At 40.4% G+C, this 18,315-nt stretch overlaps 1 protein-coding gene across 1 annotated transcript in view; it reads left to right on the forward strand.

The window, feature by feature from the left end:
• Positions 1-18,315, forward strand: part of CAMKMT (calmodulin-lysine N-methyltransferase) — a 389,728-nt gene that overhangs the window by 355,834 nt on the left and 15,579 nt on the right. Inside the window, exons 8-9 of the mRNA XM_053588971.1 lie at positions 8,263-8,337; positions 16,166-16,229. Of these exons, the coding sequence (XP_053444946.1) occupies positions 8,263-8,337; positions 16,166-16,229 (139 nt within the window). The remainder of the gene's footprint in view (positions 1-8,262; positions 8,338-16,165; positions 16,230-18,315) is intronic.

Here is an 18,315-nt window from a genome sequence, read left to right on the forward strand (position 1 = left end):
CAAAGTCTCAGAGAATTCTGATGCTGCAGCTTGAAAACCACTGACTGAGAGGGAAGATAAAGGTGTGGTTTTGCCCAACACACAAGTAGGAGAGGTTGTTGTTGGCAGGAGGAGTGGCGCTGCTTCCTTTTAGGCTAGAGGAAAGGAGAAAAAGATAAAGAAGATGGGAAAGATGGCATTGAAAGCTTCGGGCTCTCAGTAAGTTCATCTGCTGAGAACAAAAACCTGGGATACTGGTGGAATGGTGCTCGAAACATGGATGTGTTCATCTCAGCCTCCAAACCCTGGCCTCTTCCTTAGGTGTTGTCTAAGATGTCCTCCCTCTTCCTCATTTCCCACCCACATCCTGTCTATAAGATCCTATGAACTTCTGCCTTCCTCAGGATACCATGCCCGTACGTCCTGTCCACATCAGTCACTTCCATGTCAGTACCTTACTTACATATGGCCTTCTATAATTCTTCTGTCTCATTCAAGTGTCTTGCTTTGCCAACATGACCATATGTTCCCTTTGACTATTAAAATGTGTTTGTTCTAGGAACAGATCCTTGTTGTACTGCTGTTCACAGCATCCTGTGAGGTTTCAGTAACATGTTGTATATAAATGACTCCCGAGTTAGGAAGTCAACAGATTGATTTCCCCTTCCATTCTCAGTTTTTTGTTCTACATTCAGGTGGTATACTTTTTCCCCAGTGTCTAAAGCACTATTATAGCAACTTCTACTATATGGCATTTTAAAAGTCTATAAAAGATTATGGAAAGGCAAGTGGCAAATAGGGAATGATTTGAAAGAAGAGAAGTGATTTACCAGTTTGGGTAAACCCTGTAAATGACTTGAACAGGCCCTCTGCGAGGGTAAGTGGTGCCAACATAGACTTTGAGAAATGAAATGAAAGAACCTGTGGGAAAGGCTACTGGTATCCTCTGTCAAGAAGCATGCCTGTAATATTGAGGCAAAGAAAACTGCCGCCTTCCCTATTGCCGGTAAGAGAACTTATTTTTGAAGAACTCTAAGTTCCTTATATTTAATAAGCATGATCAAGAATTCTATCAGTACACTACTTATGCAAATATACATGGAATTGCCTCTTTAATAATAGAGTTTAAAACCATGACTCATTCCCCTGCCACAGAGGTCTGCAAATATAACTATACACAAATAAATATTAACTATGGGAATATGAGAAAAGAAATTCTTTCAATCTCTATGGGGAGAGTTATCTGTGATCACTATAAGGAAATACAAATTATGTTGAACCTGCTTGATGGTAGGTTTTATTACAAACTCGAAACAGGGGCTTTCTATTTGAGAGATTCTTTTAGTGTGAGTTCTACATCACCAGGGAGGGATCCTGTCAGAAATTGACTTGGTTTTGTGTTTCAGGTTGGAACCCCAAACTCAAAGCCAGAATGGAAGGACATGAGTTAGTGCAAGAGTAAGAGAAAGGAAGGGAAGCCAGTATTTGTTGAGTATCTATAATGCGCTTTTGTATGTTCTATCTCATTCAATTTTTATTTTATTTTTTTTATTTTTTGAGACAGAGTCTTAATTTGTTGCCCTCGGTAGAGTGCCATGGCGTTATAGCTCACAGCAACTCAAACTCCTGGGCTCAAGCTATTCTCTTGCCTGAGCCTCCCAAGTAGCTGGGACTCCAGGTGCCCACCACAACACCGAGCTATTTTAAGAGACGAGGTCTCGCTCTGGCTCAGGCCAGTCTCGAACTCGTGTGGTCAGGCAGTCCACCTGCCTCGGCCTCCCAGAGTGCAGGGAATTCATTGTTTTCCAACTTGTATATTCTTCACAAGAGATATACTGTCATCCTTATCTTTGTTTTTATATAACATGTCTTTTCCGCCTGGGTGCTTTGCAGATTTTTCTTTCACAGCTTTTGGGCAATATAATTATTATGTGCCTTATACTTTTTCTTATGTTTCTTCATGCTTGGAATGTTTTTGAAATGTATTGGTCTGTAGATAAATAGTTATCATAAAATTAGAAAAATTTTCAGTCATTATTTTTTTTTGGTTTTTTTTTTGTTTGTTTGTTTGTTTGTTTTGCCTTCTCTCTCCTGTCCTTTGAGGGCTCCAATTTCACATGTATCATATCACCTAAATTTATCACACCACTCATTCATTAATGTTCTTTTTATTTATTTTGATTCCTTTTTTCCTCTACATATTTCATCTTGGATAGCATCTATTACAGTTTACAAGTTCCCTAATCTTTTCTTCTGCAATGTTTAATCTGCTGCTGATCTAATCCAATGTATTTTCTTCTCAGATACTGTAGTTTTCATCTCTACAAGTTTGATTTGGGGCTTTAAAAACTCTCTTCCATGACTCTACCTGATTTTTGGAATATATTAAATACCATTATGATTACTATTTTTATGTACTTGTCTGCTGATTCTGACATCTGGGCCAGTTTTAGATTGAGTTCAGTTGTTTGATTTATCTCCTCACTACAGGTTTTATTGTTTTAATTCTTTGCGTATCTGGCTATCTTTGATGATATACCAGGCATATTGAATTTAACCTTGTTAGTTAGGATCTGAATGTTTTGGTATTCCTGTAAATGCTCCAGGATACAGTTAAGTTATTTTGAAATAGTTTGATACTTTTATGTCTTACATTTAAGGTGTGTTAGGCAGACCAAAGCAGCATTTGGTCTGGGGCTAAGTATTTTCCACTACCGAGATAAGTCCTTTCTGAGGTCTCTACCCAATGCCTGTAGTTATGAGGTTTTCTAGAGTGCCTGGTGGAGCAGGCACTATTCCTGGCCCTGTGCAAGCATTGGTCCACTCCCCTCCATTCATCTTGGGTGGTTCTTTTTCTAACCTCAAGTAGTCTGCTCAGGTGCATGCGTGAATTAGCTCTCTGTAGAATACTCCACAGGGACCACCTGCAGATCTCTGGAGTTCTTGCTCTGTGCAGCCCTCTTCTGTTCAGTGCTCTATCCTGGGAATGCTAACTGCCTCAGTTTCCCCAGACTTTCAGTTTTGTCTCCTTAGCTGAAGCAGCTCACGTGGTTTTGTCTCATTCTCCCTCCCTGTGCTGTGGCCTGGAAACTTCCTCAAGTCAATAAGCTGGAGTAATAGTAGGACTCGTTTCAAACATCTGTATTTCCTTTCTGAGGGATCATTGGTCCTGTATTGCTGATGTTTAGTGTCTTGAAAACTATTATTTTATATATTTTGTCTAGGTTGTTGGTGTTTTATGCAAAAGAGTAAAGAGAGCCTTGCTACTATACCTTTACTGGAAGCAAAGGTCCTCTGAAAGTATGTTAAGTGGCCTTCATGTCTAGCTAATCTACAGACTCTATTCAGAGAGCAACTTAATAAGAACCTCAATTTCCTGAGGGCCTTCTGCATGTCAGGCACTATGCTAGGTACGATTATACATAATTTATTCACATACAGGAGAACCTCCATAGTTGACCACCTCCCTACATTGACCCCCTCCTTAAGTTGACCTAATTTTCATAGATCAGACACGTACCACATGTTCTCAGCAGTACAGCAGGCCTAGTTCCTTATGCTGAGCACCTGTATACATTGACCAGTTTGTGGGCCCCTTGGGTGGTCAACTTACAGAGGTTCTACTTTATTTATTGATCATTTATTATAATGTCAGGGATTGTTCTAAGCATTGGAAAGACTTCACTGTACCAAACAGATTTTAAGAATCCCTATCCCTGCAGAGTTCATATTTTAGCAGAGAAAAAGATAATAAGCAAATTAACAATTTAGTTATGTAACACTTTAAAGATTACCAACTGCTATAGAAAAATAAAGAGCAAGATAATGAAGTTTAAAAATAAATGATGGCAGGTTTAGAGAAGGTGTTGAAGGGAGGCTTCTCTAAGAAGGTAAGACATTTGGGGGAGGTGAGGAGTGAGCCAGTGAGGGTCTGGAGGAAGAGCATTTAGGCAGAGTGAGCACCCAGTATAAAGCCCTAGGACAGAAGCATGTGTGGTATATCTAGGAAATCATAAGGAGGTCGGTATCACTGGAGGAAAGAGAACAAAGGGGAGAGTAATCCATAGTGGATGAGGTCGGAGTCATAACCAGGCCTGATGGTGTGAGTTCTTGTAAGTCACTGTAGAGACAATAACTTTTATTCTGGTTGATCTGATCTATGTTTTAAAAGGATCACGCTGGCTGCTCTCTTGATCAGAGATTGTAGAGTGGCAGGGGAAAGCAGGAGACTAGTTAGGACATGAAGCAATAATTCAGGGAAGAGCTGATGATAGTTTGGACCAGGTGGGAGCAGTAGAGATAGAAGTAGTTGGATTCTCAGGTGGCGCCTGTGGCTCAAGGAGTAGGGCACCAGTCCCATATGCCAGAGGTGGCAAGTTCAAACCCAGCCCCGGCCAAAAACCACAAGAAGTACTTGGATTCTGAGGTAGAACTACCTGCATTTCTGGCATATTTAATGTAAAAGGAAGGGTCAGGTTCTATTCAAAGTTTTTGGCCTGAGCAACTGGAAAGACAGGAGTACCATTGACAAGATGAAAAAGACTGTATCTGAGTGAATTTGGGGAAAGATGATCAGGAATTGAAATTTGAATGTGTTACGTTTTAAGATGTCAGTGAGATATCCAAGTGGAAATGTTAAAATAGGAAGTTGGATGTATGTATCCGATGTTCATGGGAGAGGTGCAGGCTGATGGGTCAAGTAAGGTGAAGACTGAGAGTGGACCTGAATCTAGCAATGTGGAGATCTTTGATGAGTTTGGTAATGGCATTTTTGCTGGAATGGTTGGGCTGGATTGGAGTGGATTGGAGACGATGGGAGGTGAGGAATTGAAAACAGAGAGTTTAAACAACATTTTTCAAGGAGTTTTTCTGCAAAGGTGGAACAGAGAAATGTAACAATAACTGGAGGGAAAGGTACCATCAAGAGAGGGTATTTTACAAGCATGTTTAAATACTGATAGGAATAATCCAGAGAGAGGAACGAATTGATAATGTAGGAAAGAGAAAGGAAATTGCGAGAGCCGTGTCCTAGAATGGACATGGGATGTAGGAGAGGACACTGCTATAGCTGGGAGTACAGGTGGTTTAGCTGTGCTGATAGGCAGGAAGGCGTAATATGTAGGTGCAGATGCTGTTAGGAGCATAAGTGTGGTGGTGGGAGTTTATGGAAGTTCTCATCTGATTGCTGCAATTTTGACAGTCAAGTAGGAGCAAGGTCATCAGCTGAAAGTGAGGATGAGGGAGGTAGTGTTAGAATTTTGAACAGAGAGAAGAAAGTGCAAAATAATAAGCTAGGAGAGTGGGAGACTAAATGGACAAAGGAAATGTGAGTATAACTGCCAGTCAGAAGGCTGTGTGCTGTCTCCAGCCACGTTTAGTGTACAAGGTGCAATTACGGATCAGGCTGAGAGATGAATTTAACAAATACGAAGAGTTACTAGAGAGATAGGAAATTAGGGGTGCATGCAAGGGAGTAATTATAATGACAGAGTATGGAATTTAAGCTTGGCAAGAAATAAAGATATAAAGATACTAGGGAAGAATATGGTGATGTAGTGATAGGACCAGTGTAAGCCAGTGGAACTGAAGAATGGTTGGGTCAGAGTAACGTCTAGAAGGAGTGAGCTACGAAAGATGGGAGGGGTTGGTCAGAGAGTAGGTTAGGGTCACAGTAATTGGTGAGGACAATGTCTAGAGCAGTGCTACTCAGTGAGTAGGCGTGGACTGGTGGCAGTCTGTGAACTCTATATTACTAATCAACAGTGAAGTTAAATTCAGAAATTGCAAAGAAATGTTTAGATACACTGCTACAGCATCCAAGCATATGATCAGTGGACCTGTATTTGGAATGCATTTGTTCTGATTTTATTTTGCAAAAATACTAGTCTGCAACAAATTGGATACAAACAAGTCAGGTCCTTCCCCAGCTGAAAACTTTTGTGCACATGGTTAGGTGGGAATGTCTCCAAAAGGTAGAGGCAAGGTCATTGGAAGAGAGGAGTTAGAAGGACTAGTCACCATCATTTCTAGCCTCCAAGATAGAAGGCTGCCTGATTGCACAACTCCAGGGAGTGCCATTCTCATTGCAGTTTTTGTGAACAATACAACTCCATCTGCAGCATGAATGGTGCTCTTAGAGCATTCAAGGAGGTGGCCACTGTGATCCCCATTTTACAGAACAGAAAACAAGCTCAAAGAGGTTAAGTGATTGCCCAAACTCACACAGTTATTAAAGATAGGAACCGAGATTTGAACCAACAACAAGGGTGTTGTACTAAAGTTGGACTCTTTCTGCAACACCATTCTCTGTCATAAGCCTCATGAGAACTGGAGGGAAATGCCTTTTGGGAATGCACTGTGGTTCATATGACCAAGCTGGGCATTTCAGTTTGTTTTAGAGTCACCACTTGTTACAGCTGCTGTGGTTCCATAGCCATCGCTGCTTAGACCTGTCTCTCCAATTCGCCTTTGTTGAACCAAGAGGCTGAAACGCCTCAGGAGCACAACCGCCCGTGTCCTGCAGGGTTTCCTGCACTCTCTGTGCTTTAGCAATTACTTGCATGAAAAGTATGTTCCGAATAGTCGTTTGTGGAATGGTTAGTAAGATTGAGTAATTTTTTTTTTTTTTTTTCAGTTTTTGGCCGGGGCTGGGTTTGAACCCGCCACCTCCGGCATATGGGGCCAGCACCCTACTCCTTTGAGCCACAGGCACCTCCAAGATTGAGTAATTGTAATACTTTCACTCTATTTTAAACCATCTTGTTCACATAGAAGTTCTCTAAAACCTTCAGGTCTTTGATCAGGGCTGAGCAGGCCCACTCTCCCCCTGAGCTTGAGTCCCAGGTGTGCTGGGAGACTCAGAATTTCCAGAAAAGTTGGTTGTTTCCCACTCTCCCCAGGTACATTAAGTTTCTGAGGAACCCCCAAATAAAGTAAGCATTAATCTCTTAGACATTTCCTGGTTTCCTTCACATCTTGCCTTTCCAATGGACCTGAGCAGATACAACAGTAGGGTTAATTTATAAACCTGGTCTGCGTCACAGGACCTGTGAGCACTGAGGTGGCCCACTTCTCCTGGAAAGCCCTGGTGGTGCTCCAAGGCTTACAGAACAAGATCCAGCATTGGAATTAAGGGTTTATGTCTGTGTGGCTCGCCAGACTGTCCCTGTGAAGGCACGGCCAGTGGCATCACACGGCACTTGACACACAGGAAGGACATGCTCCGCAGGAATCAGTTGACCCAGCAAAGGAACTGACCCTCAGCATGTATGGGTATTTTTGTGGTGATGTGTTTAATCTTTTCTGTCTTAAGAAATTCACTAGCATTGATGTATGCACATATCCTGTATATGAAAATAACTTTTGGGCTACCTAGAATAAGACTTATTTTTATATTCGAACACCTGAGTTTTCAGCCAGGGAAGACAAAGAATAAAGAACCCACCAAAACAAATAAATATAACTGGACAGGGCAGGGTCTGATCACTCACTTTAGCTCTAAAGAATGAAAATAGAAGAATTTTATTTTAAAAAATAATACTGCAAATCACAATTTTGGTGTGGCGGAGAGACAAAGGGTTAAAATACCTGAATATGGTAAATGCTAATCATCGCAGTTATTAATTGAAGAGTAACGTGAAACCTCTGACTGGCTTTGCAAACATAACTAGAGTTTTCAAATCCATGTTACTGAGTATTGTCATTAATGTAAGGTTGAAGATCTCGTCCTCTTTTGGAGGTTGTCAGTATAGATGAATTTTAAAATATGGCTATAAACAGAACTACCAAATGAAAGTCTGCTCTTCTTTTCCTCCATCTTGCTAAATTGTTCATTTGATCAATAAGAAATGTAGCTGACACGCAAAGCAACATCAGTGTACACTAAGTTTCACTTCATTTATTTTTATAAATTTGTATTCCATTCAGATGGGGAATACTTCAATTTCAATATGTACCTCATTGACATTAAGGGTCTAGAATCACTCTAATAATGATGGTAAAGATAAGGCATAATATTTCTCCCTAGTTTGCTTACAAAAACATATAAAAACTAGCAAAAAGCTTAACTATTGTACTTAGAGAATTCTTCCTCTTCTAGATTTGAAGATGAAAATATAGCAGACAGTTACATCCTAGTTTTTTTAATTGTGCCTTTTGGAATAATTTGTATATACCTTTTAAATGATTTCAAGTGCCACAAAAAATAATGTTAATAGCTCAAAATCAAAAGTTAAAAAAAAAAAAAAGCCTAAGTATAATTTTTAAAATCTTTTTCTCCTCAAGCGTTTTACGATGGGATAATGAGACAGATGTCTCTCAACTGGAAGGACATTTTGACATTGTTATGTGTGCTGACTGGTAAGTACATAAAAATCACAAAACTCCTGTTAGAAAAAATAGCTTTGCTGGAGTAATTGGGCTGTACTGCTCTGCTGATGGCTAAGCAAAGTCAACAAATGAAGCACAAAGCCACCTTAACCTCAACAAATTAATATTCATCTCCATGTGACAGTTATAAGGTAGTCTTCTATCACACAGTAACTTCTACCACATTATTTCCCAAAGATTGATTTTTGAGAAGCATTTCCATTTTCTGGAATTGCCTCTGTTTCATGCTTGACGTATCAGTAAATGGACGACTTAGGCAAATTGCAAATAATTATGGCTCGGAGAGGAATAGTCTGGAGAAAAAGGAGTTTATCAACACAAACAGCTCAATTAGCTTACTTCTTAGGAGAGATATGACTATTGATATAAGGGAATATGTGTATTTGTACACATATATATACTCCCCAGCAGATAAACATATCTGTGGAGTATCTTTGGGGAAATAGTTTTTCTTAAAATGTTTATTTGCTATCTAATGCTTTCAGGGTATCCAATTATAGTATTTAATTGTACACAAAACAAATATTATAAAATTACATTTTATCCTTATGCAAATGATAGCATTACAATCTCTGATGGGTGCCTGCTTTTAAAAAACAATTTACATTAGATATTTTGTCTTCAGGGTTAGCCTAATCTATGTATTTGTTAATGAAAGTCCGATCCTAAGTTACAGGATAAATGTGCATCATAATTATTTCAGCTTTTGGGAAACATTGACAATTCACAAGTATTTTCTCTGTTCATAGTAAGATCTTATCTGTAGTTTTATCATGTTCTTTATTATGACACTTTAGATTTAAAAACGCAAGTTCAGATTCTGGAGAAGTTCTGTTATGTTGATAAGCCCAATCATGAGATCCAGAACTCAGAGAAGTCTCCCCAGAGGAGAGCTGAGTGAAATTTTCAGGAAGTAGGTTTGCTTTTTCTTTCTCTTCTGAAAAATACTTCTCAAAGAAAAATAAATGTTTTGTTCTATTTGTAGTTGAGGCTTTCTCATTTTTCATGGCCCTCTGAGTGTTTTTGCACCTAATTTCAGAAAACCTTCCCACATGAGAAAAACAGAGATTTCTGACTAATCATGGGTAATGTGCCTCAATTCTATCCCTCATCTAATCAAAAATAAGGAGCTAAAACCTCACCGTATGATTCGAGCAAGTAATTTAGTAAATGCCTTTCCTCACCAAATATGAGAAAGAAGCCTCCAGGTTTCATTGCACAGATGAAGATAATGCTGGCAGGATTAGATCAGATTAAGCATGAAAGTCCAATCAGAGAGCAGCACCAAGAGGGAAGGGGCAGTTTCGTCTTGAAGGTTTAGTTGAGGGTCACACACGATGGGTTTTGATTATGTGGAGAAGGCAGGTCTGGCCAAGAGATTTAGAGTTAAATTTGTCCCTCACACAAATATCAAAACAGCCTGGCTTTGTCATACCTTGTGTTATGGACACTCACACCATGTCATCCTATTTGTACCAGAGAGACAAGCAGAGGAAGTAAGATTTAAGCTCTTTTCTGATTAATGTTCTCAGTTAGGTTAAAAATAGCCACACAACATGTTTGCAAAGCAGTCTTTTTTTCCCTAGCCAACAACAGGGTCACATACAACTGGTATATATAATGCATATTCAGTTTAAGGCTTTCATGACAAATATATAACATAGTAGAGTATTATATGAACACGCACATCCAGGAGCTATGTGAGAATTTATGGCTTCAAATGAACTAAACACACCAAGCTTCATTTTATAAATGGCCTTTCTATGCATGAATTGTTGTTAAGTTTTTTTTTTCCCCTGGTGTTGTAAGTGCCAGAACGTCAGCCTATTTATAATTTCCCATTTGTAAATGTGAAACATTAAGCTACTCTCATTGCGATGCTAATATTATTTCCAAAAGAAAGGCTTTGGTAATGGTCTCCCTTCGTATTCACAGGGACTGGTAAGCTGCTTAGAAACTTAAAAAGTACAGTAATATTACTTGTAATATGGCTCATCTAGCGGCCAAACACGGGATTCCGCGAGTTCTTTATGTCCTGGTGGTTTGGTGTCTCTCTACAAGAGCTCTGGCGTGGATGCTGCTTCTAGGGGCAGGTGGGCGGGCAGACCATGCTGCAGTTTTGTTTTTAAAATGTCACCAAGGAGGAAAAGAAATCTCTATTTGAGGTGCTACCTCCAAGATGAAACCTGAAATACTTGGTGCCAGAGAGAGGAACCCCACGTAAATAGATCACAGCACATCTCACACAACCCCAGTCATGTCAGCACAACTAAGACTGATTCTGGATTAGGCCACAGGAACGTGGAGCAAGAGTCGGAGTTCAAATATTAGGTGCATGGATTAAATTCTTATGGAAGCATTTCCAGCAAGGGTGGCATTGTCTGATTCGCTGAATAGCTAACCAGTGGTAATGCTTGATCCCATTTACATGAAAACAAGCTCTATTCACAAACCTATTCCAAACCCACATTGTGGTTCCAGAAAAAAGTGCATGATTACAACAAGCGGTGATATGTTTATGTGCTTAAATCATTCATATATTCATATATTTACATTCAAACATTCAAAAACCTGTAGGCAGTGGGGGAAAGAACTTATTTCCCAGAAGAGACAGTCTTTTAGTTTGCAACTAAATGTCGTAGCTCAACTGGATTATAAAATAAAGAGGCAAACTGTGAAAGCTAGTCATTATTTCACCGTTCAGCATTATTGACAATGAAAAATAGTTTCATGGTTCAACAGTTCCTAAATAACTTGTAAAATGTCAACTTGGAAATAAACAGAAGGAAAACTCGAGGTACAGCCACAACTTGCAAAAGGATGCTGTTGACAAACATCAAAATATTAGAATATTTAACCACAGGTGTAGGAAAAAACCCTGCCTATTAAGTTCCTCAGTTGACTTGTTTAACGTTGTGTTTAATATAAGGATTCCTTTCTGCTGGAATGCAGGCCAGCCTGGTCCTTGCTGAGTTTAGAATAGTGAGTGATTGTTAATTTTAAGCCTGCCTTTCCAGACTCCGGTTCAATCACAATATAATCTAAGGGTCTGGAAGTAAGATGTTTTTTATCCAATGAATGCTTTCATTCAGTCATTCAGTGTTTGACGGCTCTCCAGTTTATTGTAGCTTTGCAAAAATAGAAATGACTCTGTACGTTTGAATTCTCAAAAGGCTTAGAAAGCATATCTGAAATGCCACCCATCGCTTGCCCAATCCATTGAGCTGGGTTTGTAGGACATTCAGCACATCTGCATGTGCCCTCAGCCTGAGACAGGAAAGAAACGAGGGAAAGAACTTGGGCCTGGAGCGGCACCCCACCCAGCTCGGCCCCCTCGGTGTTTTTACCCTGGCTGTGTAGTGTGGATTATTTATTTTCTTCCTCTCTTTTACTTTACTCTTAATGATGATGGGGAAAAAAGTTTATTTTTTTAAGCTGTTTCCATGAAATTTTTTTTCTCCAAATGGAAATACAATGGGCTCTAGAATCTTTTTTTTTTTTTTAGATGCTATGATCATGGATAGCTCTAAATCATAACTCACAGACTTGTACACCTAAAAACATCTTTAGCCTAAATACAGTCGGCCCTTTCACCTCACATCTAAGAAGATTCAGTCCCCAAGAAAATACATGAATTGGTCAAGATCTCAAAACTAAAAGGATAGAGCCAAGGGAGATCAGAATACAGCATCACCCTGAGCACTCAGAAAAATCAGCTGATACTTAGTGAAGGAGGTCATTCCTCTACTGAAAGTTAAATCCAAAACAGTGAACTTATCCTGGCACATTTCGCCTTGAAAATTACATAGGGGTCTTCCTTTCTTTGGATATAGACAGAGAAAAATGTCTCCTTGTTCCCTACACTAATTAATTTCCCCATGAGGGGAATCACAGATGCTCTATGGTCTGCATAAAATTCGTGATTCTAAGGGAGGAAATGGTCCGGCACCTTTCCTTTGTTGGAAAATCTGTGATTGAGATCAATGAGTGGAACAAAGCAAGTGTTGATGCTACATGTGAATTACACAGAGGGATGTGTGTGTGTGTGTTAATGGCTAAACTAGACTGCCGATGTATTTTGATCAGTAACCGAGGGGAGAGTTAAAATGATATCTCCATCCCCATCACTGACCCACTCAGTCTTTTTTAAATAGATCCACTTAAGCTACTGCTGCTCTCTGAGCCCATTAGGACTTATTTAAGGGGTGAATTTTCAGGAGATTGTATATCATTCCCACTAAAACACATTAAAATTGCTCATATGACATACCCTACAAATGTTATAAATTCTGCATCAGAGTTAAATAGAAAAGTGAGCTTGCTTGGAATAAAGATCTATTAGAGAACTACTAATAGAATTACTTTTGGGAAATTTGATTTCAAGTGATGGGTTAGATGGCATTACCTTTCAAATAACAGTGTTTGGAATGTGTGCTGTGTGTTAAGCTCCCCTTTCCAGTGAGCTGCGAAGTTAACATCTTTGTTGCTCTTACCAACATTAAGTGGAAATAGTACTTTTAAAAACATGTTTAAATGCTGAACCATGCTCCTCCCTTGTCTAAGGTATAGCTCTGTGCAGCAGCCTCCTCTGAGCAAGAACAGCAGCCCTCCTAGGGCCACTGATACTCACCCGTGCTCAGAGAAGGCTGAAGCAGGGCCATAGAGTAGGCGATACCTACCCATGATGTTATATGAGGAGCGGGAAGATCAAATCAGAAGGACCGACCCGCAGCATCAAAAATGGGAGTAGGGCTCCTCGCTGAGGCCCCTCATAGGATGGCCGATGCCAATATTGCTGGGTGTTCTGGCTTAAGCTACAAGAGACCCATTGCTAGAGGAGAAATCCAAGTCATCAGTGGAGTGGTTTTCTGCATTAATTCCCGAACAAAAGCATCTGGAACAGTGATATGGGTTAAGATCCCTCTTCAAAAGTACTTCTGTCCCTGATTTTTAAAAAGATGTAATTGTCAATTTTTATTAAATAGAAGACAGTTACTATTTTGCTATGTTTTGCATTATAAAAATATGACCTAGAAGTGATGGCTCTAAAGCTCAAGATATACACTTGGTCGTTATAATAACTACCTCTACAGCCCAGCTGTTCTTCTCCAAGAAGCAATCAGCCTTTTAGTCTATGGTGTCCTCAGCTCTTTTCCAAATGTTGGGGGTGGGGGAGAGGCGCAGCAACACAGACACGCTTCCTGCCTTCAAGAGGCATAGCGCCTGGGAGGAAGGCTAACCTGCAACGAAGGAACCTTGGAGAACCCACGATGCTCTACTTATGGTACTGTACTTGGAAAACGGGCAGTTCACTGTGTGTGCGAGTAACCAAGATGGCTTTCTAGGCCTCCTACCTGGCCTAACTGCAGCCATCTGAGGACCTAACGCTGTCACTACCCCTCTCCTATGCACATCTCTCACATGGGACGCTCTGTACCCATGTGAGAGATGGTACAAAGTGACAGCTCAGAGAAGCCATAGGGTACTGATGTGAGTCTCAGCCTGCCAATTGGTAGCTGTGCGACTTCAAACCTCACCATGGCTCAGTTTCCTGAGATATAAAATGTGAATAATAATAATAATAACAACACTGGTAACTACCTCATAGGACTGACGTGAAGATTAAATGAGCCTATATGAAATTGTATCCAAAAAATATTGACCTTAATCTTAAGTAGATATAAAACTGATTGAATAATCAGATTGTGGTTTTTTCCTCTTTTTTGCATAATAACATCTAGTTTATTTTATTCTTTTTTTTACTGGCAAGATTACATAAATAAATATTCAATACAAGAAAAAAAAAAAGATTAAATGAGCCAATCCACGATAAGCTCTTAGAAAGTATCTATGGTGGGTGGCGCCTGTGGCTCAGTGAGTAGGGCACTGGCCCCATATACTGAGGGTGGTGGGTTCAAACCTGGCGCCGGCCAAACTACAAAAAAACCCAAAAAATAAGCTGGCGTTGTGGCAGGTACCTGTGGTCCCAGCTCTTTGGGAGGCTGAGGCAAGAGAATCGCCTAAGCCTAGGAGTTAGAGGTTGCTGTGAGCTGTGATGCCACTGCACTCTACCAAGGGCAACAAAGTGAGACTCTGTCTCTAAAAAAAAAAAGGAAAGTTTCTAGTACCTGGTAATCAGCTCGGTGACTGCTGTTTTGTTATTAATATGTGTGTGTCTCTGATATTCTCATGTAATGCGTGTGCTGTTTCTGGCTCATGTCTCAATTATATGTAGTATTGTAACCTCCATGAGGACAGGAATAGCATCCCCATCTTCCTCCTCTCCTGACTGCTTTTCAGTGCTGTATATCCATAGCTACATATGCCCTGACCTTGGCAACCAGACATCCTGGACATTCCAGGACTGTTCAGATTTCAAAGATTCGGCTGCATTTTCTAAGCTCCACGGTTCATATTTATTACATCACATATCCCGTGTGAGATTCAGAAACAGTGGTCCCCATCAATGACCATGGTTGGCAGACTTGAGCAGCTTTGCTTTTTCTTGGCAGAACCCTTCAGCCATGCACAGGAGCCCTTCTCCAGTGGAGGCATAACCCGTGGTGCTGAGCAGCCAGCTCTGCTCTGGTCCCTTTAGCACTAGATGCTTCCACTGACTCCACCGTAACCCCACCCACAGAACATTTCCTTGGCTTTAATAAACATCTAGCTGTCTTAGTCTGTTTTCTGCTGCTATAACAACACATACTATAGGTAGAATAATTTCTAAGGAACCAAAATTTATTTCTCATAGTTCTGGAGGTTGGGAAGTCCAAGCTCAAGGCATCAGCATGTTCAGTGATAATGCCCGCTGACAACAGGGGCAGAATGACCCAAGCAAAGGGGTGATAGACAAGGGACGAAATTCTCTAAAGACCACAGTAGAAAAACGAGGGACCAAGTGAACTGAAAAAAATAAAACATATAGCCGGGCGTTGTGACTGGAGCCTGTAGTCCCGGCTACTCAGGAGGCTGAGGCGAGAGAATCGCCTAAGCCCAAGAGCTGGAGGTTGCTGTGAGCTGTGACACCACAGCATTCTACCAAGGGCAACAAAGTGAGACTCTGTCTCTAAAAATAAAAAATAAATAAAAATAAATAAAAAATAACAAACATGGAGTTCAAAGGAGAAAACTCCAGAATTACCATGGTCTCTGTAACATATTGCCTAAGCCTGTTCTTTGTTCTTGGGGCTATACCCTCCTAGGTCACTGGGTGAGTCTAGTGCTACAGCACTGAGTCTCAGTGCTGTACCTAGTCACTAAAAAGCATTATTCACTGAGATCTGTTCTGTGGTTTGAGTGCAATAGGGTAGCTCGTTCTGTGTGGTCAGCCTCATAGCACCCTTAGTGGGCAGAGAGCGCAGGTGTACGGAGACTAGGCTTGAATGACGAGAAGTGCCCGGAGTGCTTCATCCAACCAAATGACTCCCTCACACAGCAATTTAGAAATGGTTCCTTTATTTCTATGGCTATACCACAGCCCAATCTTGTCTGATCGCCAAAGCTAAGCAGGGTCAGACCTGGTTAGTACTTGGATGGGAGAAATTATCCCTTTAATGTTAACACATGGCCCAGTCACATGTGAATCCTGGCCCATTGCATGTTGATAACTTTAGTTGGGTAATACCACCTATTTTTCTTCTTTCTTTGTATCCTCAGTGAGACACTCGAATGGTAGGAAACAATTTCTCTTTTTTAGTGTTGGGTAAACGTGTCATTAGCCCTGTATTTATCTCCATTAGTATCATTAGACTTGAAAACCCAGTTTAATCTGGATTCTGCTCTCTTCTCATGTCAGTCTGTTTCTGGACCAGTACAGAGCCAGCCTTGTTGATGCAATAAAGAGATTACTCCAGCCCAGGGTGAGTATGTTTCTATTTTTCTTCAGAACACTGGCTACAGAATAATTAGTCTGTGCACAAAGATGGAGAGAGTAATGGAATGGCAGGATTAATGTCATGTAATACTTTAATACTTATTATGTCCAACTTCAATTAGGTCTTCTGATCTATCAGATTCTCTCCTAATCATAACTAGGAAACTTCTTACCCTTGGCCTTCGGATAAGAAACACAGTGGGTAGTAAAATAAATGAAACTGCTTCAAAGATAGTGTGAGATTATTTTTATCAAAGAATTTCTTGAGTCTTTTCCTTTGATAACAGTATCTTCATATTAAAGTAGAAGTATGATATTGAAAGTTTTCTGTTGACTTCTGTCATTTTTAATCCCTTCAATGGTAACCTTTGTCATTGCATTTTTATTTATTGCAAAAAAATACTTTTTTCTTTCTATTTCTGTTTATATTAAAGAAAAAGGACTTTGGATGAATCTGTATATTAAAAGTTCTTTGCTTTAAAAGGAAGCCATTATTTACATATTATAAACATTAGGTCACAATGAAGCCAAGCATGGCATAAAATATTGTGCACATTTTTACATTTATATATCCATTTATGCCTGTGAGTAAATTACAGAGTTTGTATCCACTCTTATTTTGTTGGGCTGTTATACTAAGCTAGGAGGTCCTGCAGCCTAAACGGAGAGTTAATATACATCTATTTGAAGTAAGAAAATGAGTTTTAAGCTCATGCATTTAAAAAAAATCTTATAAGTATGTAAGACTCTTGCTGTGCCATAGGAATTTAAAATAGGTTAACAGTATTAACGTAGTCTAAGACTGGAACTCACATTTATCTGAGAAGACAGCAGAGTGTGCGTGTGTGTGTGTGCGCACGCGCGCAAGCGCATGCACACATGTGTATGTTCTAAAGTTTCATTTTTAAAGTCTTTTTTAAAAGAAGATTTACTCTAGTCTTCTGACCTCAGTGAGACTTATAGACCAATGCCTTTCAGTCTGTCTTTGATATCTTTTCCACATTGGAGGTTCCCAGAGCAATTTGACAATCATCCTTTGCCTTACCCTGTTGCTTTTTATTTTACTATCTCTCTATAGCTCAGATTTTTTTTTTTTTTTTTAGAGACAGAGTCTCACTTTATAGCTCTCGGTAGAGTGCCATGGCGTCACAGCTCACAGCAACCTCCAACTCCTGGGATTAGGTGATTCTCTTGCCTCAGCCTCCCGAGTAGCTGGGACTACAGGCGCCCGCCACAACACCTGGCTATTTTTTTGTTGCAGTTTGGCCGGGGCCAGGTTTGAACCCACCACCCTCGGTATATGGGGCCGGTGCCCTAGCCACTGTATAGCTCAGAAATTTTTAAATAGGCCTCTCAGAGGAGTAACCACAGCTTTGTAAGTGGTAATCAATTCAACTAACTTGGCCTTCTGAGGCTGGTCACTGTGGCTCATACCTGTAGTCCCAACACTTTGGGAGGCTGAGACAGGAGGATCACATAAGGCCAGGAGTTTGGGACCAGCCTGGGCAATAGTGGGACCCCATCTCTACAAAAAATAAAAAATTAGCCAGGCACAATGGTGTGTGCCTGTAGTCCCAGCTTCTCCAGTCTGGGCAATAAAGTCAAGACCCTATCTCTAAAAATATGTAATAACAATAATAATTATAATAATAAATGGCCTTTTCACCTTCTTAGTTCCCTTTGTGAAGTGAATGGTAGGCCTTCCTTTTTTTGTGTTTTCTTTTTTTTTTTTTTCCACCCTGGGTTGAGTGCCTTGGCATCATCGTAACTCAACAGCAACTCAAACTCTTGCGCTCAGGCAGTCCTTGTGCCTCAGCCTCCCCTAGTAGCTGGGCCTACAAATGTGTGCCACCACACCTGCCTAATTTTTCTATAAAGACAGAATCTCACTCTTGCTCAGGCTGGTCTTGAACTCATGAGCTCAAGCAATCCACCCACCTCCATCTCCCAGAGTGCTAGGACTACAGGCGTGAGCCACTGCACCCAGCCAGGTGGTGGGTTTGAGGCAAGGAAAGAACATGTCTCAAGCTGCTGATACCTACTGTGTGGTTGAGTAGATAGCCCTGTTGAGG

Source organism: Nycticebus coucang, chromosome 4 (assembly GCF_027406575.1).
Source record: "Nycticebus coucang isolate mNycCou1 chromosome 4, mNycCou1.pri, whole genome shotgun sequence".
Classification (NCBI taxonomy): domain Eukaryota; kingdom Metazoa; phylum Chordata; class Mammalia; order Primates; family Lorisidae; genus Nycticebus; species Nycticebus coucang.